The sequence below is a fragment of the Hippoglossus hippoglossus genome, chromosome 13 (assembly GCF_009819705.1).
Source record: "Hippoglossus hippoglossus isolate fHipHip1 chromosome 13, fHipHip1.pri, whole genome shotgun sequence".
Classification (NCBI taxonomy): Eukaryota; Metazoa; Chordata; class Actinopteri; order Pleuronectiformes; family Pleuronectidae; genus Hippoglossus; species Hippoglossus hippoglossus.
Window position 1 is genome coordinate 13,782,889 of NC_047163.1, and position 24,984 is coordinate 13,807,872.

The window sequence follows — 24,984 nt, forward strand, 5'->3', positions numbered from 1 at the left end:
TCCCGGGTGTCGACCAAAAGTTCAAACGGCTCAAATTGAAGGTACACTTGAATCTCTGAATGTTGAATTATTTATGAGTGGGGTTTTTTTTTGCTTCTGTGCCAAAATTGTTCTTGTGCTGTAAATAATAATTAAAGAAAACCTGACCAAATCAAAACATGTTTGTCTTGTTAAACGTTTCTCAGGATCAAACCAGTGGGAAGGAGCTGGACGTGGGTTTGGGAGTGACCTCTTGTGTTGAGGCACGGTATCTCCATTTATTGGCTCAAACTGCAACATTCACGACAATCATATTTATAAAAGACTGAAAGACAACATATATTTCACATTAATATACAAACATGGAGAGTATTACAATAATTGATCTAAAACTAAGTCTGCATCTACATTTTGTAGACACAGCAGAAAAATAAAGAAGGAAATAAGTTATGTTTGTGATAAATGGGCCTAATAAAGAAAAAATGTGTCTGAACACAAACATCTCTGCTCATCTCTGGGGCTGTCATCAGTCGTCTTGATGCTTCTGTAAACAGAAAAACAAATTGTATTTCTTTGTATTTGTGTCTGAACATTATCCTACACATACGTTTTTGTAAATGAAAAATATTGTAAGCTTATAGCTAATAAATAGTCATTGTACAAACAACTGCCAAATTTTAAAACTTTCTTAATGATTATATTCTGAAATCTTTAATATAATTTTTGTTGTTAAAAAACGTTTTTTCAGTTTTCACATGGTTTATGGTCAATTCCCTCTGCCATCAAAGCAAAGGAGGCCAAAAACCCAATTAAACATAATGTCAAAACATGGATTACTCCTTTAACTTGTAATAACGTCTGAATAAATAAGATTAACCACACACACACAAGACTGTTAAACCTTGTGTCATCACCCTGCTGGGATTCAAACACACTGTACATATTATTACATCCAGCCTCAGTCAAGCTGTACGACTCAGCACCAGACGGAGAAACTGTCTCACTGCGGCTGCTCCTCCAGGCAGATTAAATCCACTGCTACCAAATATTTGCACATATACTTCCATACAGACATTAGTTTACACAGCACAGGCCTGACAAGCCTCATCTGTGTGTAGTTTTACTGTCTGTGACCTGCTGCATTGTCCCAGTATTTATCCCCCTTCAGAAAGAAAAATGTCTCTTGTGAGTTTCTACCTTCATCTGACGATAGATCCAGTCCAGAAAATAGGTGACATTGCCGTAAACCCCTGGTTTGTTCCTCTCAGTGCAGTGCTCCCCCCAATTATTGTCCCCTAGGAGCCACCATAGCCCGTCTCTCAGGGCCACCAGAGGACCGCCACTGTCAGTCTGAAAACCAGTTCAGCACAATGCTTTTTGTAAGCGACACACCCTGGAAAGTTACACACAACACTCATCAACATTCACACATTCAATAACAAGGATTTTGCAATGACGTCAGTGTTACATGTGGTGGAATTGAAACATTAAAGGGTCAGTGTGTAGAATTTAGTGACATCTAGTGGTGAAGTTGCATGTTGCAGCTGAATACCCGTCACCTCACCCTCCCCTTCCAAACACGAAAGATAACCTGTGGCAACCGTCAGTTGTCATAAAAACTCAAAAGGTGTTAAGTTTGTACAGTTTGAGCTACTGTAAAAAACATGGCGGCCTCCGTAGAGAGGACCCGCTCCTGATGTAAATATAAAGTATTTAAATATAAAGGGCCCTTTCTAGGTTAAAGAAAACAACAATTTGTACAATTTACATGATTAAACACTAACAACAACATAGCTAGGATTATTTTATATTGAATTTCTGCCAATAGATCCCTTTCACCTAAATCTTACACACTGAACCTTTAATGTCAGACCTTGTTACAACATTCTTATGATATTGCTTCCATGTCTCTTTCCTCCAAATACACAAACCCCCTTCAGCTTTACTTTCATCCACATCCGTGTTTTAATTCTACATCCTGATCCAAACACATCTTCACCTCAACCCTCTCTCATTGTCCTCTGTCCCTGGAGAGTGTTTATATACAGCACTTAGTTACCTAATAACCATTCTGGTACTTTTACTATTCTCTGAGGTTGATGCTGTTGTTGGCCGCCGCCTCTGACTCTACCTTCATGGTCTGTTATGAGTCGCAGAGTGGAACTGTTTATTTAAACCATGTATACGACACAGTGCAGGTCTTGTTTTAATTCGCCTCAGAGCAAGTAACATAAGAGCATGAGAAATGCTTTGAATTATTTATTATTTATGACACTGAACTTTTTTTATGTCACTGATCCATTTGTGCAGGAAAACCTGAAACTCTGTTATCATACACTTTGTGAGCGCTGGTTTCTGAGCATATATTGTTCTCCTGATCACTTGAGTGTGTATTTAAAGACTTTACAGTTAATATAGAAACGTTATCAACCCTGGAGGCAGCAGACCAGAGTCACAGTGCAGCAGCTGTCTGGCACTGCACCATTCAACTAACAAAGACTTCCTAACATGTGATCATATGTGAGTGTTTATCATTTAGTTATTTATTTATGTTGGTTATAGTATTGAAATGTAATTTTCAGACCTATAAGAGATCTAGTCTGGCACTCGGTGAGCAAATATGTGGCGAAGCGCCCTATCCTGCAAAAGAAAACAAAATAAATGATGGATCCGGCCCCTTCATCTGTTCCAGAAGGTAAATATTTATTTTATTACCCATAACCCACTCTTCCACCATGTTTCAATGAAATCAGTTCAATAGTTTTTGCCTAATTCTGTTAAAGACAGTTGCTGAGGAGAGACTAACGGACACAGTTGATGAAGACTGAGAGAAACGATGGACTGAAGGTGGTTTAGCACCCAAAACAGTGGTTTGTTTGTTGTCTTTGACCATATAAATGTTAAAATTTAATTTTTTATTTTATTTAATTATTTTTAATAATATTTCATTTGATCTAAGAATATTTACTGTATTTTCTGTGCAGCCTGTCAGATGCACCAAATTGGATGCTAGTAGTGACCTGACAGGATTTCACTGGTGGTAATAGAGGCTAAGATGTTGCTGGTCATTTAAATAACCTTAAAAACCATTATGTTTTATATTAATCATGATGTTACGTTATATAGAATCTCTCTGAGCTCATCTTTGACTTCCAGCATCCCTGCGAACAGCGATGAAGACGTAAATCATTAAGCGTTTGTCTTACGTGGCACATGTCCGCTCCTCCGTCCGTCTCTCTGGCACATAACATGTCCGGTGATAATCTGCCATTATAGGCGACGGAGCTGTTGCACTCTGCAGTTTCTATGAGGGAGACCTGAGCCTCCATCAGCTGTGGAGAGTCTGTCAGAGTGGGACGACAGACAGAAATGTCACATGTTTATGTCCAATAACAAGACATTTTAATCATTAATTTAAACACTCACACTCTTTAAAGTTATGTTGGCAATCTGTTCATACGCACTGAAACACATTCTTTGTTCTTGGCAACTATCCGAAGGGACATAAAACAAAACGCAGTTAGCTGATCCTTCTAGACTTGTGCCTTTTACAAGCAAAACAATCTATTGCGTGTATGTTTTTTTTGTGTCTTTTTTGTCCATTCTCTTGAGTGTGTGGTTTAAATTATTATTTTCAATTGATTTAACTTAGGTTGCTCAGTATGTATGTATATAAGCAAGCATATACTTAAATTAAATAATGGACTTTGTAAATATGCATTCAGCACATTTTATATATGTATTTATTTTATTTTATGTTATGTTCTCTGTACCTTTGTATTATGTTGCAGACTCAATAAACATATTGTTCAAAAAACGCTTGAGGCCAATAAATGCATTATAACAAAATGATAGACTCTGCTGTCATCTAGTGGCAGCACTGAAAACAGACCAGCAGTGAACACTGATGTTGGTGTGTTTCCACCAATCTACACGATGAAACCACATGTGGCCACAGCTGTCTCACCTCCATCTGCTGTGCGACCAAACCGTGTTATCCAGGCGCTCTGAGGAGCAGAGACGTCCACGCCAACATTTGGGAGACAAACAGGACTGATGTTACTGGAACCTAGCGACAAAAAAACAAGATGACTGAGGTTATAAGTCTGCAAAAGGAAAAATATTTTTTTATTAAAATGTGTCTCTGTGTCTTTACATTGTCAGTTGCCACTTATTATTACACATTATTATTGTTCACCCCATTTATATCAGCGAGTGTGACTTAATAACAGAGACAACATACAGTTGAACAACAACACAAACTGCGACCGACAAAATGATCATACAGTTAAATCAACTCCTCTAAATAACTTTACACAAAAACTGTGTCATGAATGTGGGATTTATAAATATTAATAATAATAATATACTTCATTTATATATCACCTTTCAAAACACGTTAAAAATGAAGAAATTCATTATACAACATTAGAGCACAAATACAAGAATAAAAATGTGACGGATTGGGAAAACAGTAAAAATAAAAAAATAAAAAACACTATAGAAAGTAAATATATAAATTAATTAATGAAAATAAAAATGTTTAAGTTAATTAAGCCTCAAAGTCTTGAGAAAGCAAATGGGTCTCTAAAGAGGTGTATTACGAATTCTAATTTCTAATCTCTAGGTAATGAATTTCTGTGGCCAGATGGATCCTCTCAGGGACAAGAGTGGGAGCCCTGACAGAAAAGGCCTGGTCCCCCCCTGCTCCTCAGCTGGGACTGTGGGACGGCTGGCAGGGCCTCCACGGAGGACCTCAGGTTACGACCGGGCACATATGGTATCAAAAGGAAAATCTTGAAATGAAATCTTAAAATCAATTCTAAAATTGAACAGAGGCCAGTGAGGACAAGCTAAAATAATCCTGATAAAATGATGTTCTCTCTTTTAGCAGATTTGATGAGAAGTCTGGCTGCTGAGTTTTGGATTTACGGTCTTGGATACAGTGGGTGTGCCTTATAAACTGATTTGACATAAATAAATGAATACACAAACTATTCAAAATGTCTAACAACCCCTTATTTAGATTTTGGTCACAAACAGATTCTGGTGTAAGTTCTGTAAACTTGAAAACTGTTTTGGGTTTGTTCATTTGTTAAAAGTGTTTTCTCCCCCGTGTGTGTGAATGGGAATCACCTGAGATGTCCAGAGGTACGGTGAGCCTCATCAGAGCCACGTCATTCCTGCGAGGGAGGCGGCTGTAGCCCTCATGAGCGATGATGCGACTCACAGAGCGAGCAGGGTTAAACAGGGAGCCTAATGGAGCCACTACTCCAGCGTACACAGCCCAGTCTGCAGGACTGGAGCTCCTGAGTGCAAGAGAATCAGCAGAGAGAAGATTCAGGCTGGATCAGACCACAACCACTGCTGTGAATGTGGGGATTTACCTGGACACACAGTGTGCTGCTGTCACTATCCAGTAGGGGGAGATGATGGCTCCTCCACAGCGGTGGGAGCCGGAGACCTGCAGACTGACCTGCCAGGGCCAGGACCCAAGGGTGGCCTGCTGGCCCCCAGAGGCCCCGCTGGAGTTCACCCTGCTCCCACAGTCTGAGGACGAGACAGAGGTCAGAACTCTGTACAACCACAGTGTAAATAGGAGGAGAGTGAACACACTGTACAGTCTTGTCATGTCAGCAAGGCCTTTTTTAAAAAGCTACTTGGACTACAACAATGTCAGATGCAATAAAAAACAGGTGAAATCATTGCACAACTCCACAAGTATTGACAAATATAATTATATTGAAGTCGACAATAGGAAAACAGGAAACAACTGAAGGACACGTGAAGGCGTTCCTGAAGGACAAGGGATGTATCACAGAGGAAAAAAAACTAAATATCAATATTGAGAATAACCTTCAGCAGTAGAAGTTATTAACACAAATGAAAACAAATGCCATACACGTATAACCCATGTAAAGTACTTATACATAAGAGATTGTCTGATAGAGATGGAGAGAGCAGCAAAGACAATTGAAATGGAGGAGTTATTGTCAATAATTGTAGAATATGTGAGAAGGCGTATTGTAAAAGTGAACAGAAAAGAAATAAACAGGAAAATAAAAAGAAAATTTAGGAAAAATTGTAGAAATAAATTCAAGTGTAAGAACATACCAGTGCAACGCAAAGTTACTACACTGTTGCTGGGACAGGAGTCGCTGCAGATGGCAAAGAAAAAAGACAAACTAGTTTAATCTTAATCTAATATTCGTCTTTTGATATTGATTTATCATCCGGTTTATTTACCTGTGCTCAAGCTGTCGGAGTATGAACACCTCTGGGTGGAAATCAGGTTTCACTTTTAAAAATCCATCATCAGAATCAGTCTTCTGTTGTCCTGATTTCAAATATGTGCCCCTGTGAATACACGTCACAGTTGACTACAACTTTAATTAAACACACAAGTCCCTCACAGGGCAGGTTTAGTGTCGACATCCAGTGAAACGCTCCTGAGCGTCTCACCTGCTGTATCCAATGGTCCGACAGCTCGCTCTGCCCTGCAGGTCGCTCCAGCCGTGAGAACAGACGGACCTCCAGGTTTTCGTCTGAGGCGAGTAAATCTGCAGGAGGAAGCCGGAGCCGTGCAGCCTCACTGAGAACACAAACACTGACTTCACATCGTACTACAGGAGGACAGTCGATGAAGAGGCAGGAGACACAAATGATGACTTCTGATTTATGTTATGTGGAACTAAACACTATCGAAAGCGGCAGTGTTTTTAATGATTTCAAAGAAAAACAGGAAAAAACTATGATTTCCTGTAAAAACTTAAAGTAAAAACATTCTTTTAGCTGTAAGAGATGTGTAAACATGAAGGCGAGTGAACAGATCGCAGGATTTTCTGATGTTTTTGTATCCTGCATTTTGGCTCTTGATCCATCAATCAATCAATCAATCCTGCTTTATTTGTATAACACCTTTCAAACAAGTTAGTTCAGTTCCAAGTGCTTCAGAAATGACAGATGAGCCAGAAATAAGACAAAACAAATAAAAATCCTGATAAAGCACTTTTCTGAACAATGTTACAAAGTGCTTGACAGTTAAAACAATGGACCACGAGCAGAGAAAGTAGAACAATAACATAAAGAGGATTAGTCAGTGTAAATAAGAGCAAATAAGAGGCAATCACTTGTGAAAGCTTTCATAAAATGAGGGGATTTAAAAGAAGTTGGAAAATTTGTTTGTCAATGGGGAGAGAATTCAATAATTTAGAGGCTCTAGTAGCGGCCTCCCAGGTCTCCCCTTGTAACAAAGGCTCTGCCACCCTTTGTTACAAGGGGAGACCTGGGAGGCCGAAGGGTAAGAGCACTGGGAACATGTCTCCACTGTAGCATTATAACAATACAAAAACATTTTTTTTTAAAATCAATAAAATGTGATTAAAATAATATAAATATTAAAACTCAGGTAAAAGAGAATAAATGTACAACGTAGGTGAGTCTGTTTACCACAGTCGGCTTCATCCTGACCAGCCGGACAGTCCCTCACTCCGTCACACCACTGAGCCTCCCACACACAGCTCCCATCACCACACTGTAACCCGTGCACACACGACGAGGAAACTGGGAGGGACAGAGGAAGAACATGGGTGTGACTGTACAACGTGGGTGTGTGTGTGTGTGTGTAAGTATGTTGCAGTACATTGACGAGCAGGGATAAATCCTGTACTCACAGTAATAAGCCAGGAGGACTCCAGTGACCAGCAGAAGGAGCAGCAGAGAGATGACAGCAGCCACAGTGAACTTCACACACCTCTGTTTCACAGCTGAGAACACACAACACACACTGGGACTGGAAACACATCTTATTTGTTTTATGTATATAATATAGAAATGAAATGTTTCCTTTTTTTTTTACCATTAACACTGTATATCTGATTAATAATGTTTATATCGCTCACATAAAAAAAGTATTATGGTTAGGAGTTCCCATTAACATTTTGTTGAAATGTTCAAAAACGACTGATTTCTCTCAGAATTGTCACAACCTCACTGTAAATGAAATAAGAAAAACATTTATCTGGAAAAGCTATGCTATGTACATGGTGTGTGACTGTGCAAAACCTCTCTGTTGGAACAGTTTTATTAAAACCACATCAACACTGTTTCTACTGTGTAATGAAAAAGAGACTTCAGTACTTTTGTGGTTGGGAGCGGAGCGGCTGATCTCAGGCGGAGGGTTTGGGGTCAGACGATGAACATACTGGGGTTTCACATCTGATCTGCTGGGTGGAGGAAGTTCCCACTCTACATCCTCATGGGTGAAACACGGAGCGGAGTCCAGATTCTGTCAGTGGAAATGATTATGACAATAAAGCTTTTCAATCGCTGGCTGCTCCTAATCACTTGGAATAAAGTCATTTCAAGTTACTCTGGATAACAGCACTGGAAAAAAATACTTTCAGTTTTCAAATACAAAATGAGTAACATTTTGATCACTCATATCTAAAAATACTAGATTTTACAACCCGGATTAACCTGTAATGAACAGGAGTTACTCTACTTGCATGTTGCTCATTCAAAAAGTCATACTTACAGGATTGGTCGTCATTTTCTGTTTAACCAACAATATCCTTTAATTCATTGATGGATGCAGAAGAACAAACGTCTTCCTGGGATCATTCAAGCATCAATCTCGCATGAAAATAATAAGATCAGTCTCCGAGAGTGATTGAAGCTGTAAGATAAACTCACAGCTTCACTCTCTGGACAGTTTCAAATATAATCTGTCTGAACTCCTCCGTCCTGCTCCGTGCTCGCTCTCACACCGCTGTGGTTACGTAAAGAGCGTGCACGTTTGTCTCTGCGTGCTCACGCCCATCACTTCATCATCTGCACGGGTCTGTTCCCCCCTCCTGATCACACAACAGGAACAATGAGGACTGTTGCCGAGTCTAAACACCTCACAGGTGTTAGCCTCTCCACTCCGAGCACTCATCATACTGAGTGTGCAGTGGAAAAGCACTACACCACACGGTGGATACACAGGCAAACCCATTCAGCTTCAGTACTTGAGTTAATGGATGACAGAAGATGAAGAGGACACAGTGATATCTGTAAATAAATCTGTTATTAATTACTGCTCAGGCTGTTTCTAAGTCATTTAGAAATGTATGATGTGTGTACGATTCGTTAATATCCCACCAAAATGTCCCCATGTTTTTTCTGTTAAATTTGTCCCTTGACTTTTATAATGAATAATTGAAATGTTATTTATTGACTTATTTGTTTGACAGGGACAATGCAGAGAACAGAGAAACATTGTAACTGTAATTTCTAGCCAAGGCAAATTTGCAATCCCTGTCCCTGGGATACAATATATTGTAAAATTATGAGTTAACCTCACTCAGACAAAAATACATTATCAAATGAGTAAAGTGATAATATAAAATCTAATGTGTACAGCTGCATGATCAGTGATTGAAGGTTTGTTTTATCTCAGCTAGCGTTTAACCTCTATTGATTTCAGATCACTTTCTTGTTCTATCGGCAGGGAATTCCAAATATGTGTTCCTATTACAATTGGCGCTGTCGTCTCACAGCAAGACCAGTACCAGTTCAAATCCTGATTCGAACAGGGTGGAATTTGCAAAGTTGGGTTTTCTCCGGCTTCCTCCTACAATCCAAAGACATGCAGATTGGGGTTAGGTTGATTGGAGACTCTAAATTGACCGTCGGTGTGAATGTGAGAGTGACAGGTTGTTTGTTGTTTGGGCTGGGATTGGCTCCATGCAGGCCCCTGAGACCCTCCATGGATAAGCAGTATAGATAATGGATGGATGTTCCTATTACTGAAATAGATTAGTGACTGAAAGTGGTTTTCTTGCACAGTGCAACCCTTCATATATCGTTCCCCCCCGGTGGAGGCAGAATGTTCGTCTTTGTGTCATATGAACAGAGAACAGCTGGATTGTTAGCACATTTAAAAATCAATTAAAAAAATCTGAAAACTTGATGGAAGCTGTTAGAACTGAGCAGTTAGTACTTTTGTACTTTAACTATGACCCACATAGAAAAACATATTCATTAATCGAAAAAGTAAAAGAAACAAACTCTGGGCGAACAAACAGCTGAACCTAAACTAATCCCTGATCGATGAAGGAATTTAATGGTGTTTCAAGTGCAGTTTATTTAAAAGGCATATCATACATACATATGTGATGATAAATCATTTCATACATCGGTGAACAATTTGAAAACAAATACATTCAACTGGGTAAAACAGAGAGAGAGAGAGAGAGAGAGATGGAGTCTGAGCAAATCAGGACACTGCAGCTTTTTTTTGTTTTATTGATAAAATTTCAGAATTTGAAACCTTTTCTGTTAAAGTGCGATAGTTTGCGGAAAGTGAGGATTCAAAAAGAAAATGCAGAGTTAGTGTTTCTCTGGAACTTGTCTCAAGTTTCATAAGAATGAAAGAATTGGAGAAAAGCAGCATCTACGACACTTTTGAAAACGACTTTATACTACCCCCCCCCAGCCCCCTCACTGGTCGAGGCAGGAGTGTGTACCTTCTCTCAGGTCTACACCCAGGCTTGCCATCCAGGGAACAGTCTGCTGAGGTTTTTGGGATCCATGGCCTGTTGGATGAGCAGGTTGACCTGCCCCCCGACAGTGAGCACCGTGCCCTCCTCCACGCCCTTCAGCTTCTCCTGCAGCCGCAGCAGCACGCGCTCAGCCACCTTGTTGAAGCTCTGACTGTCACTGCAAGAGAGAGAGGGGATGAGGTTTGGCCCAGACTGAAACAGCACAACCAACTTATGTGAAGATTAACTCAGATCAGCTTGACTTGACTCCCAGTAAAACTGTTTTCTTGTGTATTTATATGTACGATTGTCTGGGAGATCATCGCCAGTTGTGTCTATCTGTAACGGCCCCTCCCTTCCAGGCTCTATCTAATAACACATTCCAGAGAATCTGTGTCTGTCTGTGGCTCACACGTCTAAAGAACTGTTCATCTTATGAGCTTCACTTAACATGTGTATTGTTAAGGGCCCAAGGAAGCGCAGTGTTGAAGTTGGTGCGATTTGGACAAACGATAAGTTCAATACTGTGGCGAGTTGTCATGGAGTAAGAGGACTGAGACATTGCTTTTGTCTCTCAACAGTCATTGTGGCTACATCACCTTTAAACTTAAAACTTAAGGGTGAACTCATGAACATAAAAACCACAAAAAACAGAACATAAACTACATTGATTTTCACACAGAAAATCCATACTCAATCAATATTCCCATCACAATTTGATCAGTGGGACATGACCTTCAATCAATTGTCCAGACACACACACTTATACATAGACACACAGACATAATGATCTGCAAGATCACCTGGATTTACGGTGGTTGTCTATGTCGTCTCCGCCCATGGTGGAGGTCAGCGTGGCGTTGAGCTCCTGCTGCTCGTCGTGCTGCAGGTAGAACGCCTTCAGAGGGTTCATGGTCCAGTCGAACAAAGGGTCGTACAGCAGCACCTGTTTCACACGTGAACCAAAGCATGAACATGAAACATGCAAAGGCTTAACAGGAAGTTCATGGAAGGAGAACATGGCATTTAAGAACAGCTGAGAAGCGTTTGTGTGCGTGTGTGTGGGTTGTCCCACATTCTCACCTGGACAATGGTCACCAGAGCTTCTTGAGAGCTCCTCATCACCTCTATCGTCTTCTCACAACATCTGAGCAGGGAAACAGGTGAAGATCAGCTCATAAAGACAAAATACGACCTTCTAGGTACTGTTTTGATGCCTTTTACGGACATTTCCATTTACAAATCTTTGTGGCTTCTGATATATAGACATTACTTCCACCAATGAGGTTTTAGTTTTCACCCCTGTCCATTTGTTGGTTGTTTGTTTATAAGTGAAATTACGCAAATAACTACTGGACAGATTACCATGAAACCTGATGAAAGGATTTAATATGGGTCAGGAAAATGTTATCACTCTTTAACATTGCGAGAAAGGGTATGATTTGTGGTTCTTGATCTTATCTATGAGTGTGTACAATTTGGTGCAGCTTGATTGATTTGGGACAATTGGGTCTTGGCGGAGGTATGCACACTACTGAGTGTCATCAAGTCTTCAAATGTCCTGCAAGTTCATATTGACTCTATATAAACTATAACGTATATTTTCCATAGTAATTAATGTACTAAAGTAAAATATATATTTAACCTCTATTTAAAACAGGTAAGTCCCATTGAGATCTAGATCTAATTTTAAAGGGAGACCTGAGTACATTAGTTCATCAATAACACATGGAACAAACTATTTGAATGGACATATACATCCTTAAACACAATAGGACTAATTAATACTAATAGGACTGGTAATAAATATTACAATTAAATACAAAACGTGAATTAAATGCCATGCTATTACAGGATGTCTCCTGTAATAAATCGTATGGCTGAATGGTAGACAGCATCTAGGGGCAGAAGAGTGGATGTTGGTATTTTTGATCAAAACTTTCCTTGCAAATGAAACTTAACACAAATGACAACTGATGGAAAATAACAGCATTCTCAGGCTTGATTTCCTGTTCGTCTTGGTTGATAAATATTTGATGAGATATTTCCCATCGCCACACAATCCCAACCTCGTCCCTGTTTCCTGCTCACCTCCTGAAAACTCCCTCCACCCCAGTGATGCCCATCCCGTCCACGATGTCTCTGGTGAGTCTGAAGGGGACGGTCTCTGGTGTGGGGAGGATCTTCCCCTGCTCAAAGGCCACACCTGCACGGAACAAGCACGAAATGTCTCAATATACTCATGGAATGATGATTAGCTGTTTAAATCCAATATGAACTCTGATCTCCTGATGTAGAACAGCTCTCCTGTGAGGCCTGTATTCATGTTGCTTGATCACAGACCCATTCAGCCACTGTTTACACAGCATCAACTTCTTCAAACCAAAGGTCGAGTTTTTTCTGTTTGTATAAATGAGAGAAATGAGAATAAATTGAACCTAAATCGATGTGAACCAGTTCAGCCGTCTGCTCGTCAATCAGGATGTTGTTGTTGTGTCTGTCGCCCAGACCCACGAAGTAGCCAACTGCAGGAGCAACAGAGAAAAGTCGATAGAGATATCCACCATTTCAGGCCACCACGATGAAAATGAATAACTTTTAGCTTCGCCACATAATTTATACCTCTTTTGCACCAAAAGTAGCAGCTTTATGCAGGTTTTTTAAACTTGCTTAAAAAAGGTTATTGACTCCTTTCCCATTGCCTGTAGAGGTGTTTGCCTTGGTGTTTTTTTCCCTAGTGCATCGAGTTTGATGCCATGAATGCACCGAAAACCGAGGCACTCTCTCACCTCACTGTCTTGCAGAATAAGCTCGTTCACACGCGTTTCTCGTTTCCATCACTGCTGACTGAGGCCAGAGCCGATAAAAACCTGTGTCTACCGCAGTGTAATTCCACCTGGGTGTGATGCAAATTCTATCTATTCCCATAGCAGAAAAAAGCCAGATGTTAGTGGTTTTTTGACCAGTGGAAAAAGGGTCTTAAGTCATAACTTACACTAAATTTAAAACCATAACAAATTTTCCATTTGTCTGTACTCGGTTTGAGAACATGGCTTAAGAAGCAGCCTGGTGCAAAATGAACCTTTAATTTCTAATTTACGGGAGAAAAAAATGCTTATTCCAGTCAAATCATATCAGACTTCATTTGTATGGTGCTTTTTGTGCAGGGTTGCAATACAAGGTGCTTAACATATTGTTCTTATTGTCTGACTCAGCAGACCTGCCTCCACATTTTTACTGCTTCAACAAACATCCTTCCTCAGGCTGTCAAACCAAAGATTTCATTTCGACCCAATCATATCAAGATAGGACTGACACACGGTGATATGCATTTGTGTGTAACATATTGCATTCATAGCACATGAACGGAGGTGAGCACAATGTACCTATAGAGGAGGTCGCCACGCTGCGGGTGTAAGCCAGACGTTTCTCCATCCAATCCGCTGGATCCAGGAATCGTTCCATGCAGAAATACCTGAAGACCGGCCTGAAGTTCTTGCACACCTCAGTGAAGGCCTGGAGCTTCTCATCAAATCCGAGTCTCTGAGCAGCCTGCGGTGCCACGACAGAAGTTAGTTTTGCTTTCAATCATAACATTTTTCACTTCACACTTCGCAGATGTACAGACACCTGTGGTTTCTTAGAAACTAATTCAGTAAGTAACATTGAATTACATATCACTGAGTCAGTACCATCATCCTCTCGCGGCAGGTTGAGTTGTTCCAGTCTCGGGGTTGGAAGCGTTTGTGGGCTCCTTTATTAAGATCCACCAGAAACTCCGCGATGGGAACGGTGCCTGAGCACCACTCTAACACGCCACTGCACTGCGAGAACGGCACCACCTGAGAATTAAGTACAAATGCAATTCAATTTAATATTAACATTGCAATATTAATATGCATTAGATTCTGATTTATTCTTCTCTTTGAATGTCAAATAAAGGTTTAAAGTGGAACCTTGTATCGCCTGATGTTCAGCTTCCTCTTGCGAGTGTCTGAGTTGCGCTGCAGCAGCATGGAGCACATGCTGAATACCTGCTGCATCACCGCATCCTGCCGCAGGTCGTCCTTGCCCTGGTAACAACGAGAGGGCAAGTTAATTACAGCACCCAGGAACATGGAGAGGCTCAATTTGAGCCTCAGCTGAATTCAGTATTTTACGAATGTTACAAGAGATTTAATTTGAATTGTTTTCATACCTACAGGGTTTCTGCAGGTTTCAAAGAGTTAAGACCATAATGAATGAAATTCAAGACGTATGTCAAGTACAACAGATATGAAGGAACATCATAGTCCCAGAATTACATTAATTTCCCCATAATTGAAGATAAGGTGTTGTTGTCTGGTAGATAATAAAGTGACGCTATACCACCTTTCTCACAAACTACAGACAGAGACTGGATCTCTGGGTCTCTCCCACAGTCAAGCTGACTGCGATTAATACTGACTGCGAGAGTTTGTTGACAAGTTTTCAGTTCTACATTGGTCTCCCTTAGTAGTTGATTTTACAGCATGTGAACAACTGTATCTGTAAAAAAAGAAGTTTTAAGAAACTAAATTTATTTATTTAGTGATAACGTGACTGTTTTTTAAAGTTAGATGAGCTTTACAAACAAAGCATTTCCCTCGATATTCCGGGCCAAAGACATATGTTCAAGGTGTACCTAAAATTATAATTATTTCTAATGTCTCTTTCTTTTAAATGTATTTATGTGTCTTTTTGTCGGTTTAATTTGTGTTTATTGACAGTTTGTGTTTTTCACATTGTGAATACGTTGAAGAAAAGAAAAGAAAAAAAATAAGCAAAATAGCTAAAACTGTTATTTCACCATGACTCTCCAAAGTGTCTGTGTGGTGAATAATTAGCCTTCAAGTACTCGCAAACACAAACATGAGCTCACACACACACGCACAAACACACACTATCCTGTGAAGAATGTTTGTGATCCAGCAAACTGTGTATTTGTCCTGGTACAAAGACGGGATTAATCATTAGCAACAGCCAAACTGAGATGAAAAGAACCAAGGTTTGAAGTGAGCAGCTTCTCATCAGAGCTGGTCAGAGTTTAATCTCACATGACAGCAGCTAATGCTTCAAAGAACCATTGGTGTATTACGTACAGCACACACACACACACACACACACACACACACACACACACACACACACACACACACACACACACACACACACACACACACACACACACACACACACACACACACACACACACACACACATTTATTTTATGACAGAAAAGAAAATGTCTTTACACATGCCTGAACAAAAAACATGCTTCTAACACAAAAGACAGATGAGCTCAAACATAAACCCACACGCAAACAGAACCACGTAATTCTATCTTACTGAGAACACTCAGTATAATGTATAACGCATAATGTATTCCCTTACCCCTTTCCCCAACGTTAACGATCACAACTAAATGTCTAAAACCAAATACTTGTACAAGTACAAGCATATACACACACACATACACACACCTTGACCAATTGTCTCCTGCTCTTGCCATCAGAGCCGACACAGTCAATGATCTTGGGCAGGTTGACTCCACCGGCCAGGTGATAGTGAGGTGTGAAGGACCTGATTGTCACCAGGTTGTCATAGCAACCAGTTGGATCCACCTATTCACACATTGAAACAACTCTTGTTATCATACAACACAACTTGTTGTCATCATTAGTGTGGATTATTTCCGGATTCCTGGTTGCTCTCAAAAATGTGGGACAGTTACAGAACTAGTGATCATTGATTGTGACACATATTCTTTTTTGGGTGCTATATACAAGCATGTATAGGCTACATAACAGCAATATCAAATTAAGAAAATCCAAGGGGGCAATCAAATCAAGCCAATCCTCTACTTAAATAACATCTGGTCATTTTCAATTGTGCTGAGGGAGACTACACCTTGATACCCTCTTCAAGAAAAACAAAGACTGTTTGGGATAATGAAAGATGATAGATAATAATCTCTCATAGTTTTTACCTTAATCTCCATTGTGGGGATGACAACCTCATCCAGGTCTTTGATTTGCATGATGGGCTGATCAGCAGGGATGGGAATCGCCTCTATAATTAACAATAACAGCAAAATGGTTTGACATCTACTTTCACATCAGTGTATCCTTGTCCAAAATGTGATTATTGTTCATGATGGTTCAAACTGTGTGTAACACACCATGCTCCATGTACCTACTCTTCTCATTCTTGTGCTTGCTAGCGTCCATGTAGGCCAGAGTGATGTAGGCGTCACACAGACGCTCGATCCCTCGGATCATCTCACCTCTCTTTTTCCTGATGGCGGTGATAATCTTCAGGGCCACGTCTGAACGCTCCTGCACCAGAAAGACTTCACTTGTTAAAACAGAACTGCTGGTGTTTAAAGAGATCCACAGAGAAGCTCAGTAGACAGGTGGCTGCAGGACGAGGTTGATCTTTCTATTTTGAAACTAATAACATTGGTATATCATGAAACTACTGTAGAATAAGACTAATGGATACATAAAACAGTATCTATCCATCTATCTATCTGTAGTGCTTCTCCTTTGAGGGTCACAGGGGGAAATATCCTGAAATAAGAGACACTGTAAAGAGCCTGCCAGTCAATAGGAGTCTTACAATCTATAAAATCACACTTGGCAAAAGTATATTTTAAATGGTGACAATATTTCTAATTAAGGTCAGAAGAGATTCCAATTCCAGCAATAAAATTGTGTCTTTATTAAATATATATATGGTTATACAATAAATTGATACTCAAGCAGATGGGGAAAACAGTTCAAAGCTTTTATACGCTTTGGGAAAAATATTCTCTGATAAACATGTGTACTATTCAAGCTGTAAATGAAAGCGAGAATCATGTTATATGAAATCTCTGATAAGTATCTCTAAGTTTTATTTAATGAAAGTCTCACCACATCGAGAGGCGGCGTCTGCCTCGGAGCGTTTCTCGACTGCCGGGGCCTGCAGAAGTGCTCGTCTTTGTTGGCGTTCACGAGAGCGAAGATGATGAAGAGCGTGTGGTGAGGATGCTCAAGAGACGCTCGGCAGATCAGCTGTGAGGAGAGATAAGGAAGCGGGGGAATATATTCAAACGCTGCACTTAAAGCTAGAAAACAGTTTTACTGCTGTAATTATGTACAGTAGCATGTTGCATTACATCAGTGAGGACATCATGGAAGCCCGTATCCTCCGTGATGCTTGTTGCCATCTTGGTTCCCATGCGTGCAGCCAGCTGATACATGAGAGGCAGGAACTTGTAGGAGGGGATCTGCTTCACCCCTTTCTGAAACACAAAACAATGGGAGCGCTGTGAGAAGGCTAAAGTCGCTCTCGTCTTAAATGCAACCAAGTAGCTTTCATTCCAAATTACTCTCAGAACCAGGTGTGTGTTTATGTGCCTTAAACGTCGCACTCAAAAGACTGGAATGGACAAATATTACTTTTACTAACCTTCATCATGTCATTTACAGCACTAACGTCATCGTTCTCCAACCAGAGTGAAGCCAGGCGGAACACCCAGGTGTCATGCTCCTCACCCTGCTTCAGACACTGAATGTAATTCTCCACCGCCTTACACAGGAAGCGCTGTCTGTCTGCCTTAAGGTTGGACAGGGCCTTCACATCCAAACTCAGCTCCCTCTGCACCTTTGTAGTGTACCTGCAAAGTCAGAGTGACGGGCAAGGAGGAACAGATCCATATTTGTCCTCGATACATTTTAGAAAATGCAATTTAAAAGTGAAAACTAGAATTACTGCCCCTGTGGTTATATGCCTCTGCCAACCAGAGCAGTTGTAGTCGCTGGTGTTCCTGACATATTATGTTTGCAATAATACGAGGTCACTGTGACCTTTGACCACCCAAATCTAATCAGTTAATCCGTGAGTCTAAGTGAACATTTGTACCAAATTTGAAGAAATTCCCACACGGCATTCTTGAGATATTATGTTCGAAAGACCAAAAACATGTTTTCTAAGGTCACAGTGACCCTGACCTTTGACCACCAAATTCTAATTTGTCTCTCCTTGATTTCAACTTAACATTTGTACCATCTTTAATTCCCTCAAGGTGTTCATGAGATATCTTGTTCACAAGAATGGGACCAACCCACATGTTTTTGTACATATGGACAACCTGAAAAAAGAATACATCAGACATGAACGGCATGCAGACCTGTTGGAGGTCACTTTCCGCTCCTTCATCAAGTCCACTTCCTGTTTGGCCTTCTCCAGCAGCGCCTGCTTGTTCTCAAACTCAGAGGAGGTCATGTATTTGTTGATGCTCTGGTACTGAGCGTCAGAGAAGCGGGCCAGAGACAAGAAGGCCTCAGTCCGCTGACTCTGCAGCCTGGAGTCCTGCACCCCCGACTCCCCCTCGATCACCTCCACTGCCTGGGGGGGCACAGTAGACACTTATTTTACTAACAGACAGACAGACTCTCACAACATTCATTTTAAGTTACAAAAAAACAGACAACTGATATATTAAGATTAATTGTGTAAAAAATACATATTCATTTAACTGTTGTTAAAATATTATCAAGACCAAAAGCATACATTTAAATAAAGCATAACCTAGAGCCTGACTGATTTATCAGTTTTATGTTTGTTGTTTCAGTTTTAAGTTTGTTTATATTTGTTAAACTTATATTTTACAGAAGGTTTGCATTCATGTTTACATTTTTTATGTTGAAAAAGTGTATATTTTCTTAATTCAAGTTTGATATATTTGGTTGTAGTCATGTTTTCATTTTATCTATAACTATTCAAAATAAAGTTAATGCTTAAACTGTTCAAAATCAATTACATTTCCTTGTCAGAAGGGTTTGAAAACGACATTTAAGGAATAATTGGCAAGATTCTGACTTATATATATATATATATATATATATATATATATATATATATATATATATATATATATATATATATATATATATATATATAATAGATATATATTATACCCAGATATATATTAGACCAAATTATTGATATCAACATTGGCCTCCCATCAGTCGGACTATAACAAAAAAAAAAAGCACACAAAACTAAAATATAAAATAAACATAGATATATTTAAGAATATAGGACCGTAACTACAAGATGTATTGAAGCACAAACATGAGCACAGCACAAGAAACATCAGCACAAGGCAGTATGATTTAATTCAGCAAGTTGGGTGGCAACACACAGAAAGTATGAATAATTAAATTTTGTCCATATTATTCTGCCCTAGCCTCAGGACATAAAGTGTAATACCTGCAGACTTTATAGTTTATATTTTGTCTTTGGGCCTCCACCTAATTCTTCTGGATGTATATAAATTATTTATGTGTGTGTGTGTGGGTGGCCAGATTCAGCCCGGCTGATGGATAATGAATCTTCCTTTTCTCAGGAAGAAATGTGCGATACAGTATTAATATAATATTATATGCGTGTGTTTCAGAGTGTTGGAGAGTTTCATATGTTTAATGTAACAGATATTAGACTTTATGAGACCTTTTCAGATTACTGTTGAAGTGAATCTGAGTTTTAGGGTTAGGGTAAGGGCTAGGGTAGCTGGCGTTTTGGACTGGGACGAAACATTTTTAATCTGTGCAACAGAATTTAAGATAATTTGTTGTATTTTAAACACCTTAAAAGGGGAATTCCAGTATTTCTCCTCCTGGGCCCGACAATTTGAGCTTTATATTGGCAAAAACAGCACTTATAGTTGACATTTTATGGACTGTTGTAGTTGTCCAATAAGATTACATTGTAGCCCCTGCCGCCATCTACTGCTGATCTACTGGACGGATTCCAAACGTTTTTTAAGTACCATTCATTTACACAACCACATTTATAAACATCAAGCCCAGCTTGACTCCCCTTTAACGATTCATTGAAAATTCATGTTTAATACGTCTGTTTGAGTCGTGTCATAAGCATAAACGTCCTCTTACCCTCTCCAGGTACTTCTCCAGTATGACTCCAGGACTTTCCAAACAGGTCTCAGCGAGCCAGTTACCACACAGCCTGAGGCACTGAGTGAAAACTGGAGCCAGAGCAGGATTTAAATCCACCTGATAAACATATCACAAAATAAAGAGTGGTTCAGTGGGGCATTCTGGGTAATATCTCTGTGAGAAGTGGATAGCATTATAGCGTTTAGGGACGTCCCAAATATTCATGTATTCTTAGAGCTGTTTGATTTAAGTGTTGTTGTTGTCCGACCTTTTCCTCCAGGTTGTGTATCATCTGTCTCAGCAGGCCAAGAGCCAGACCCTGCTCTCCCTTTGCCCAAAACACCTGGGCCTCCTCCAGTTGCCATGACAACACAGGTAATGACGTCCAGGACCCTACGCCATCGTGCGGTTTCATCTGGAAGACTGCCCGCTCTGCCCTCTGCACAGGAATCACAACACTGTGAGTAGTTTGCGGGGAACCATTTTTACCATATTCACCTGGAGAATAAAGGTAAACCTTATATCTGATCACACACACACGTACGTTCAAACACTCAAATGCTACCTGTGTATTCCCAGCCTTGCGAGCCAGCTGGCAGAGCTCCATGAGGTGGTCAGTGAGCACAGAGCTGAGGTACTCTGTGCTCTCAGGGTCTCCCGTCCTGGACATCAATGTGTGCTGGGCAACAGAACGGACGGTCAAAATGGGCTCAACCAACGCAAAGTCGCTGTCGGCGAGGAGCTGGGAGTGCTGCCGCCATTGGCTGCAAACGTCCCTCAGAGTCACATCCGAGAAGGTTCTGATATACACAGGAAATAAAAGATAAACACTGAATAGTTCTCATAAATCCCATAGTCTCTTCATTGTGTTACTGACTGAGCTGCTGTCGTCACCTCGAGAAGAGCTGCTTAACGCTCTCCAGCTCCCTGATGCTCTGCAGGTTCCTGAGAGCCGGGTACAGAGAAGACACGGCCTCCAGACTACCTCTGCACAACTCATCCACCTCTGCACCCCTGTGGAAACGCACAGGCACATAGATGGTTGAGTGCTTTTACCAATGGAGAACCGAATTAGGACATTTTGAATGTCTAAATGTCCATCATACCTGGCCTGTTTCAGCGTTTCATCAAATAACGAGAACTCTTTGTCCCTCAGCGCTTGAAGGGAAGAAAACACTGATTCGTGGAAGCCAGGTGCTGATTCCTCACTCCTGATGCAGTGACAGAAAAAAACGTATTAAATGAGATTGCCTCCTACTTTGTGAGGTATCAGTTGTGATGTTTGCAGCAGACTCTGTGTGGTTGTGCTCTGTCTTCTCACCTCTCAGACAGCTCACAGTCCCACTGCGTGTTCCTCCATGCGGCCTGGAACCGGAGCTCTCTTAGCTCAGCCCCCCACTCCACCCCTTCGCTCTCCAAACCCCTCATGTAAGTGGTGAGGATGCTGCTCAGACCAAAGTTCTGCAGGCCCTGATGGTTCAACACGGAGAGAATTTACACACATGTAATTTATTTGTATGCATTTACACCTTATACCTGCTTCACACTAGAGGATTTTTGAAATCTTAGCTGATTTTAAAAATGTGGGAGGCCACACGTAATCGTTTGTTAATCTGTAAATCGTGAGAACGCACACTCTTGACGATCCAGTCCAGACACAGGAGCGCACACTTGGAATTTAAACAAGTGATTTTTTAATGGTGATTCCGGAGAGTTGGGAACGCAGAAAAAAAAAATATATATATATATATATATATAAGATTTGCACACAGGGAAGCTCAGAGCCAGTTGGTGACACTAAGATTATGTCTGTAAACCTGTCACACTACAGGCTCATTTGGCCAGACAACCTGTCCTCGCATCTGAAACGCCCCTGCAATTATCAGGAGGGCTGAATCCGTCCTGAAATCGAGCCAACTATCCTCTAGTGTGGGGCCAGCATAACGTAAGATTTAAAGATTGAGCAAATAGGGCAAATCATCAAATTTCCAACACGCTGCTCTTTATCCTAATGAGGATAAATGTCCCCATTCAGCTTTAATGATCTTACCTCCAGGATTCCCACTTGTCGCGTGGTCTCAGGCAGAGAGGAGTGAAGGTCGTAGGAGGTCAGGGCCTTCCCCCACATAGCCTCATGCTCATAGGTTCGAATCCTAAAAAAAGTTTACATGTAACTGACTATACATCAAGTTGCGGCTGTGATTATCAGCCTATTGCTTTTTGTTACCTGGTCAGTGGACTGGTATTCGTCTCCCCTCCGCAGCCGTACAGACTGTCAGGTTCTCCGATGCTTCGATACACCTCAATCAGAAGCTCCTACAAACATATTATACACATTGTGAATGAGTGGAAATTATCATTTGTATTTTACATGACAAAATTACTTTGCGCTGAACTGCATACTATTTTATAGACATTTAAACTGTTGCATGTTTCACTTTGGAAAATCACAGTTGTTCTTATACAATGGACAAAAAAATGTTTTACTTTTCAAGTGAAAATCTAAAATCGTAATTTGTTTGTATCGTTGACTAAGAAAACTAAATGATTTATGCAAAAAAATCTGACATGAAGAACCAACCTGCAGACTGATGTTGGTGTCCTCCATACTTTTCTCTGTCAGGCTCGAGATAGTGAAGTTCTGGCTCTGCTCTTCAAAACTGAGCTTATATGTCGCTCTGGACCTTGTTCTGCAGATTGGGTGAATACACAGATCAACAAACAGAAATGTCTAAATAAATAAAGGATGCAGACTTAGCTTTTGAGCAGCTTTACATAGTTTTTTAAAAACTTTTACTCAAATAAATTATTAAATTAGACTACTAAAATGTTCAATATTCAATTGCTTATGACAAATAAATAAGGTAAATAGTGAATATTTAATATGTGATGCAAAATAAACCTTCTTATAGTCTGCAAAAGTTTTATACCAATATATAATTAGACAATCAAGATCTCATGTAGATAAATGTCGTCTGGTTTACTCCCTACAGACCTGCGGCTTTCCTCCATGCAAGCTTTGACCTTGTCTACGTAGATCTCCGTGTACAGCAGAGCGGTGAAGTGAGCTGCACACGACTGAGCAGCTTTGGCCACCTCCAGGTAGTTCAGCTCCAGCCAGAAGTTTGAGTTACACACGGTGCCGCAGGAATTACTGGAAGAAGGACGCAAGGTTTATTTCATAGACACTATGAAAGCTGCACTATAATCTACAGCAGTAAAGACACAGGATTACATTTTATTTAAAACCCATTTGAGGCAAAATCACAAAGAAGACCATGAGAGAAAATGCCTTAAACACTACATTTTTATCTGAAAACAAACTTATTTAGAATGACGTCACAAACCTCTGAGACTCCAGTGGTCTCTGCTGGTGTCTCAAATAGTCAATGACTGCCAGCATGGTGCGCAGAGAGGTCTTATCATACAAACCCCGGCTGAACGTGTCAGACTCTGTAGAAATGAATATTAAAAAAATGTCATCAAATGAAAACATAAAAGTAAAGACAAAGACATGAGAACATAATAATAGTTCAGATTTAAGAAATAGTTCATAATATACGCTTTATTGGATAGATATGTAAATAGATCATAATAAATAACAACGAATAATGAAAATAAAAAGAAGGAATAAGTCTAAAAAATCTAAAAGTCTAAAAAATGCTGATAAACATTCAAGTTATTGAGGCAAATGAAGCAAAGTCTTAATTTATGAGGCTGAGTTACTGTGAGGGGAGATAAAACACATGGTATAAAATAGGACAGGAATTGTTTGAGGCCAGTTAGCATTCTGGGAAAACAGCCAGATCATTTACATTTTGCAAAGAAATTGTTATGAGTCATAACTGTGTGTAAATGTTTATATATGCGTTCATGAAGTCGCTGTAAAGGACTCAGTGACAGAATGAACTACAGAATGAATAATATTCTCTGCTTTCCAGAGTGAGTGCACGTCGGGATAAGCTCCACCACAAAGTCAAAGAACATGAAAAGGCAGCTGAAGGGGACACATTTATTATTGTTAATGTCAGTCATTGTCCCGAACTTACCAGAGTCAGAGTTGAGAGGTGTGGCAGAGCGACTGGCGGCCTGAGCACTTCTGGAACAGAAACTAAAAAAGTCCTGGATGTGCAATGAGAGCAACTTCCTCCATGAACCATCAGAGTCGTCCAGAAGGATGGAGTGAATGATGAGGGGCAGCAGCCTCTGACAGCAGTCCACTTTCACCTGAAGACGGACAGATGTAAAGAAGCTGTGGTTACATCTGGAGCTCTGGATTACAGGATGGATTAAAACCATAAAAGTGGTTGAGCTACAAATTGTGATAAAATGTGACTGAATAAACAAAATGCTCTAAAGCAGATATAAAAATGTGAACACAGCCAAAGATGTAGATATTTAAGCAGATAGATCCACATTCAAACTGATGATTCAAGGAATAATGAAGGTGTGAATCAATTCTGGGACAAAACCCCAAACAAATCCCACGATTCATTACTGTGGTTGCTGATACA

At 40.2% G+C, this 24,984-nt stretch overlaps 2 protein-coding genes across 2 annotated transcripts in view; both read right to left on the reverse strand.

The window, feature by feature from the left end:
• Nucleotides 1–12: 12 nt before the first annotated feature.
• On the reverse strand, nucleotides 13–8,583 carry LOC117772962 (transmembrane protease serine 2-like). Its single transcript, XM_034604588.1, has 13 exons — nucleotides 8,516–8,583; nucleotides 8,119–8,266; nucleotides 7,653–7,745; nucleotides 7,429–7,542; nucleotides 6,442–6,571; nucleotides 6,226–6,336; nucleotides 6,094–6,137; nucleotides 5,367–5,529; nucleotides 5,116–5,288; nucleotides 3,947–4,048; nucleotides 3,186–3,322; nucleotides 1,177–1,329; nucleotides 13–523 (listed from the first exon to the last, which is right to left on the reverse strand). Exons 1-13 carry the CDS (start codon nucleotides 8,528–8,530, stop codon nucleotides 506–508), a joined length of 1,401 nt encoding a protein of 466 aa, XP_034460479.1. The 5' UTR covers nucleotides 8,531–8,583; the 3' UTR covers nucleotides 13–505.
• Nucleotides 8,584–10,088: 1,505 nt separating this feature from the next.
• Nucleotides 10,089–24,984, reverse strand: part of atm (ATM serine/threonine kinase) — a 30,938-nt gene continuing 16,042 nt past the window's right edge. Inside the window, exons 37-63 of the mRNA XM_034603814.1 lie at nucleotides 24,520–24,697; nucleotides 23,818–23,923; nucleotides 23,466–23,624; nucleotides 23,052–23,160; nucleotides 22,698–22,786; nucleotides 22,521–22,623; nucleotides 21,792–21,940; nucleotides 21,577–21,681; nucleotides 21,365–21,484; nucleotides 21,036–21,270; nucleotides 20,739–20,909; nucleotides 20,468–20,587; nucleotides 18,700–18,917; nucleotides 17,979–18,186; nucleotides 17,686–17,811; nucleotides 17,441–17,581; nucleotides 16,723–16,861; nucleotides 16,513–16,595; nucleotides 16,007–16,147; nucleotides 14,462–14,578; nucleotides 14,198–14,347; nucleotides 13,892–14,057; nucleotides 12,944–13,030; nucleotides 12,597–12,711; nucleotides 11,589–11,652; nucleotides 11,309–11,451; nucleotides 10,089–10,683 (exon numbers count right to left, since the gene is read on the reverse strand). Of these exons, the coding sequence (XP_034459705.1) occupies nucleotides 10,503–10,683; nucleotides 11,309–11,451; nucleotides 11,589–11,652; nucleotides 12,597–12,711; nucleotides 12,944–13,030; nucleotides 13,892–14,057; nucleotides 14,198–14,347; nucleotides 14,462–14,578; nucleotides 16,007–16,147; nucleotides 16,513–16,595; nucleotides 16,723–16,861; nucleotides 17,441–17,581; nucleotides 17,686–17,811; nucleotides 17,979–18,186; nucleotides 18,700–18,917; nucleotides 20,468–20,587; nucleotides 20,739–20,909; nucleotides 21,036–21,270; nucleotides 21,365–21,484; nucleotides 21,577–21,681; nucleotides 21,792–21,940; nucleotides 22,521–22,623; nucleotides 22,698–22,786; nucleotides 23,052–23,160; nucleotides 23,466–23,624; nucleotides 23,818–23,923; nucleotides 24,520–24,697 (3,723 nt within the window). The 3' untranslated portion in view covers nucleotides 10,089–10,502. The remainder of the gene's footprint in view (nucleotides 10,684–11,308; nucleotides 11,452–11,588; nucleotides 11,653–12,596; nucleotides 12,712–12,943; nucleotides 13,031–13,891; nucleotides 14,058–14,197; nucleotides 14,348–14,461; nucleotides 14,579–16,006; nucleotides 16,148–16,512; nucleotides 16,596–16,722; nucleotides 16,862–17,440; nucleotides 17,582–17,685; nucleotides 17,812–17,978; nucleotides 18,187–18,699; nucleotides 18,918–20,467; nucleotides 20,588–20,738; nucleotides 20,910–21,035; nucleotides 21,271–21,364; nucleotides 21,485–21,576; nucleotides 21,682–21,791; nucleotides 21,941–22,520; nucleotides 22,624–22,697; nucleotides 22,787–23,051; nucleotides 23,161–23,465; nucleotides 23,625–23,817; nucleotides 23,924–24,519; nucleotides 24,698–24,984) is intronic.

What these genes read in the sequence shown, in the direction of transcription:
- LOC117772962 (XM_034604588.1), bottom strand. An exon ending in CTCCGCTCCCAACCACAAAA is followed by an intron (nt 7,746 to 8,118) that starts GTACTGAAGTCT and finishes GTGTGTTCTCAG; the next exon opens with CTGTGAAACAGAGGTGTGTG. An exon ending in CGGACCATTGGATACAGCAG is followed by an intron (nt 6,337 to 6,441) that starts GTGAGACGCTCA and finishes GTGTATTCACAG; the next exon opens with GGGCACATATTTGAAATCAG.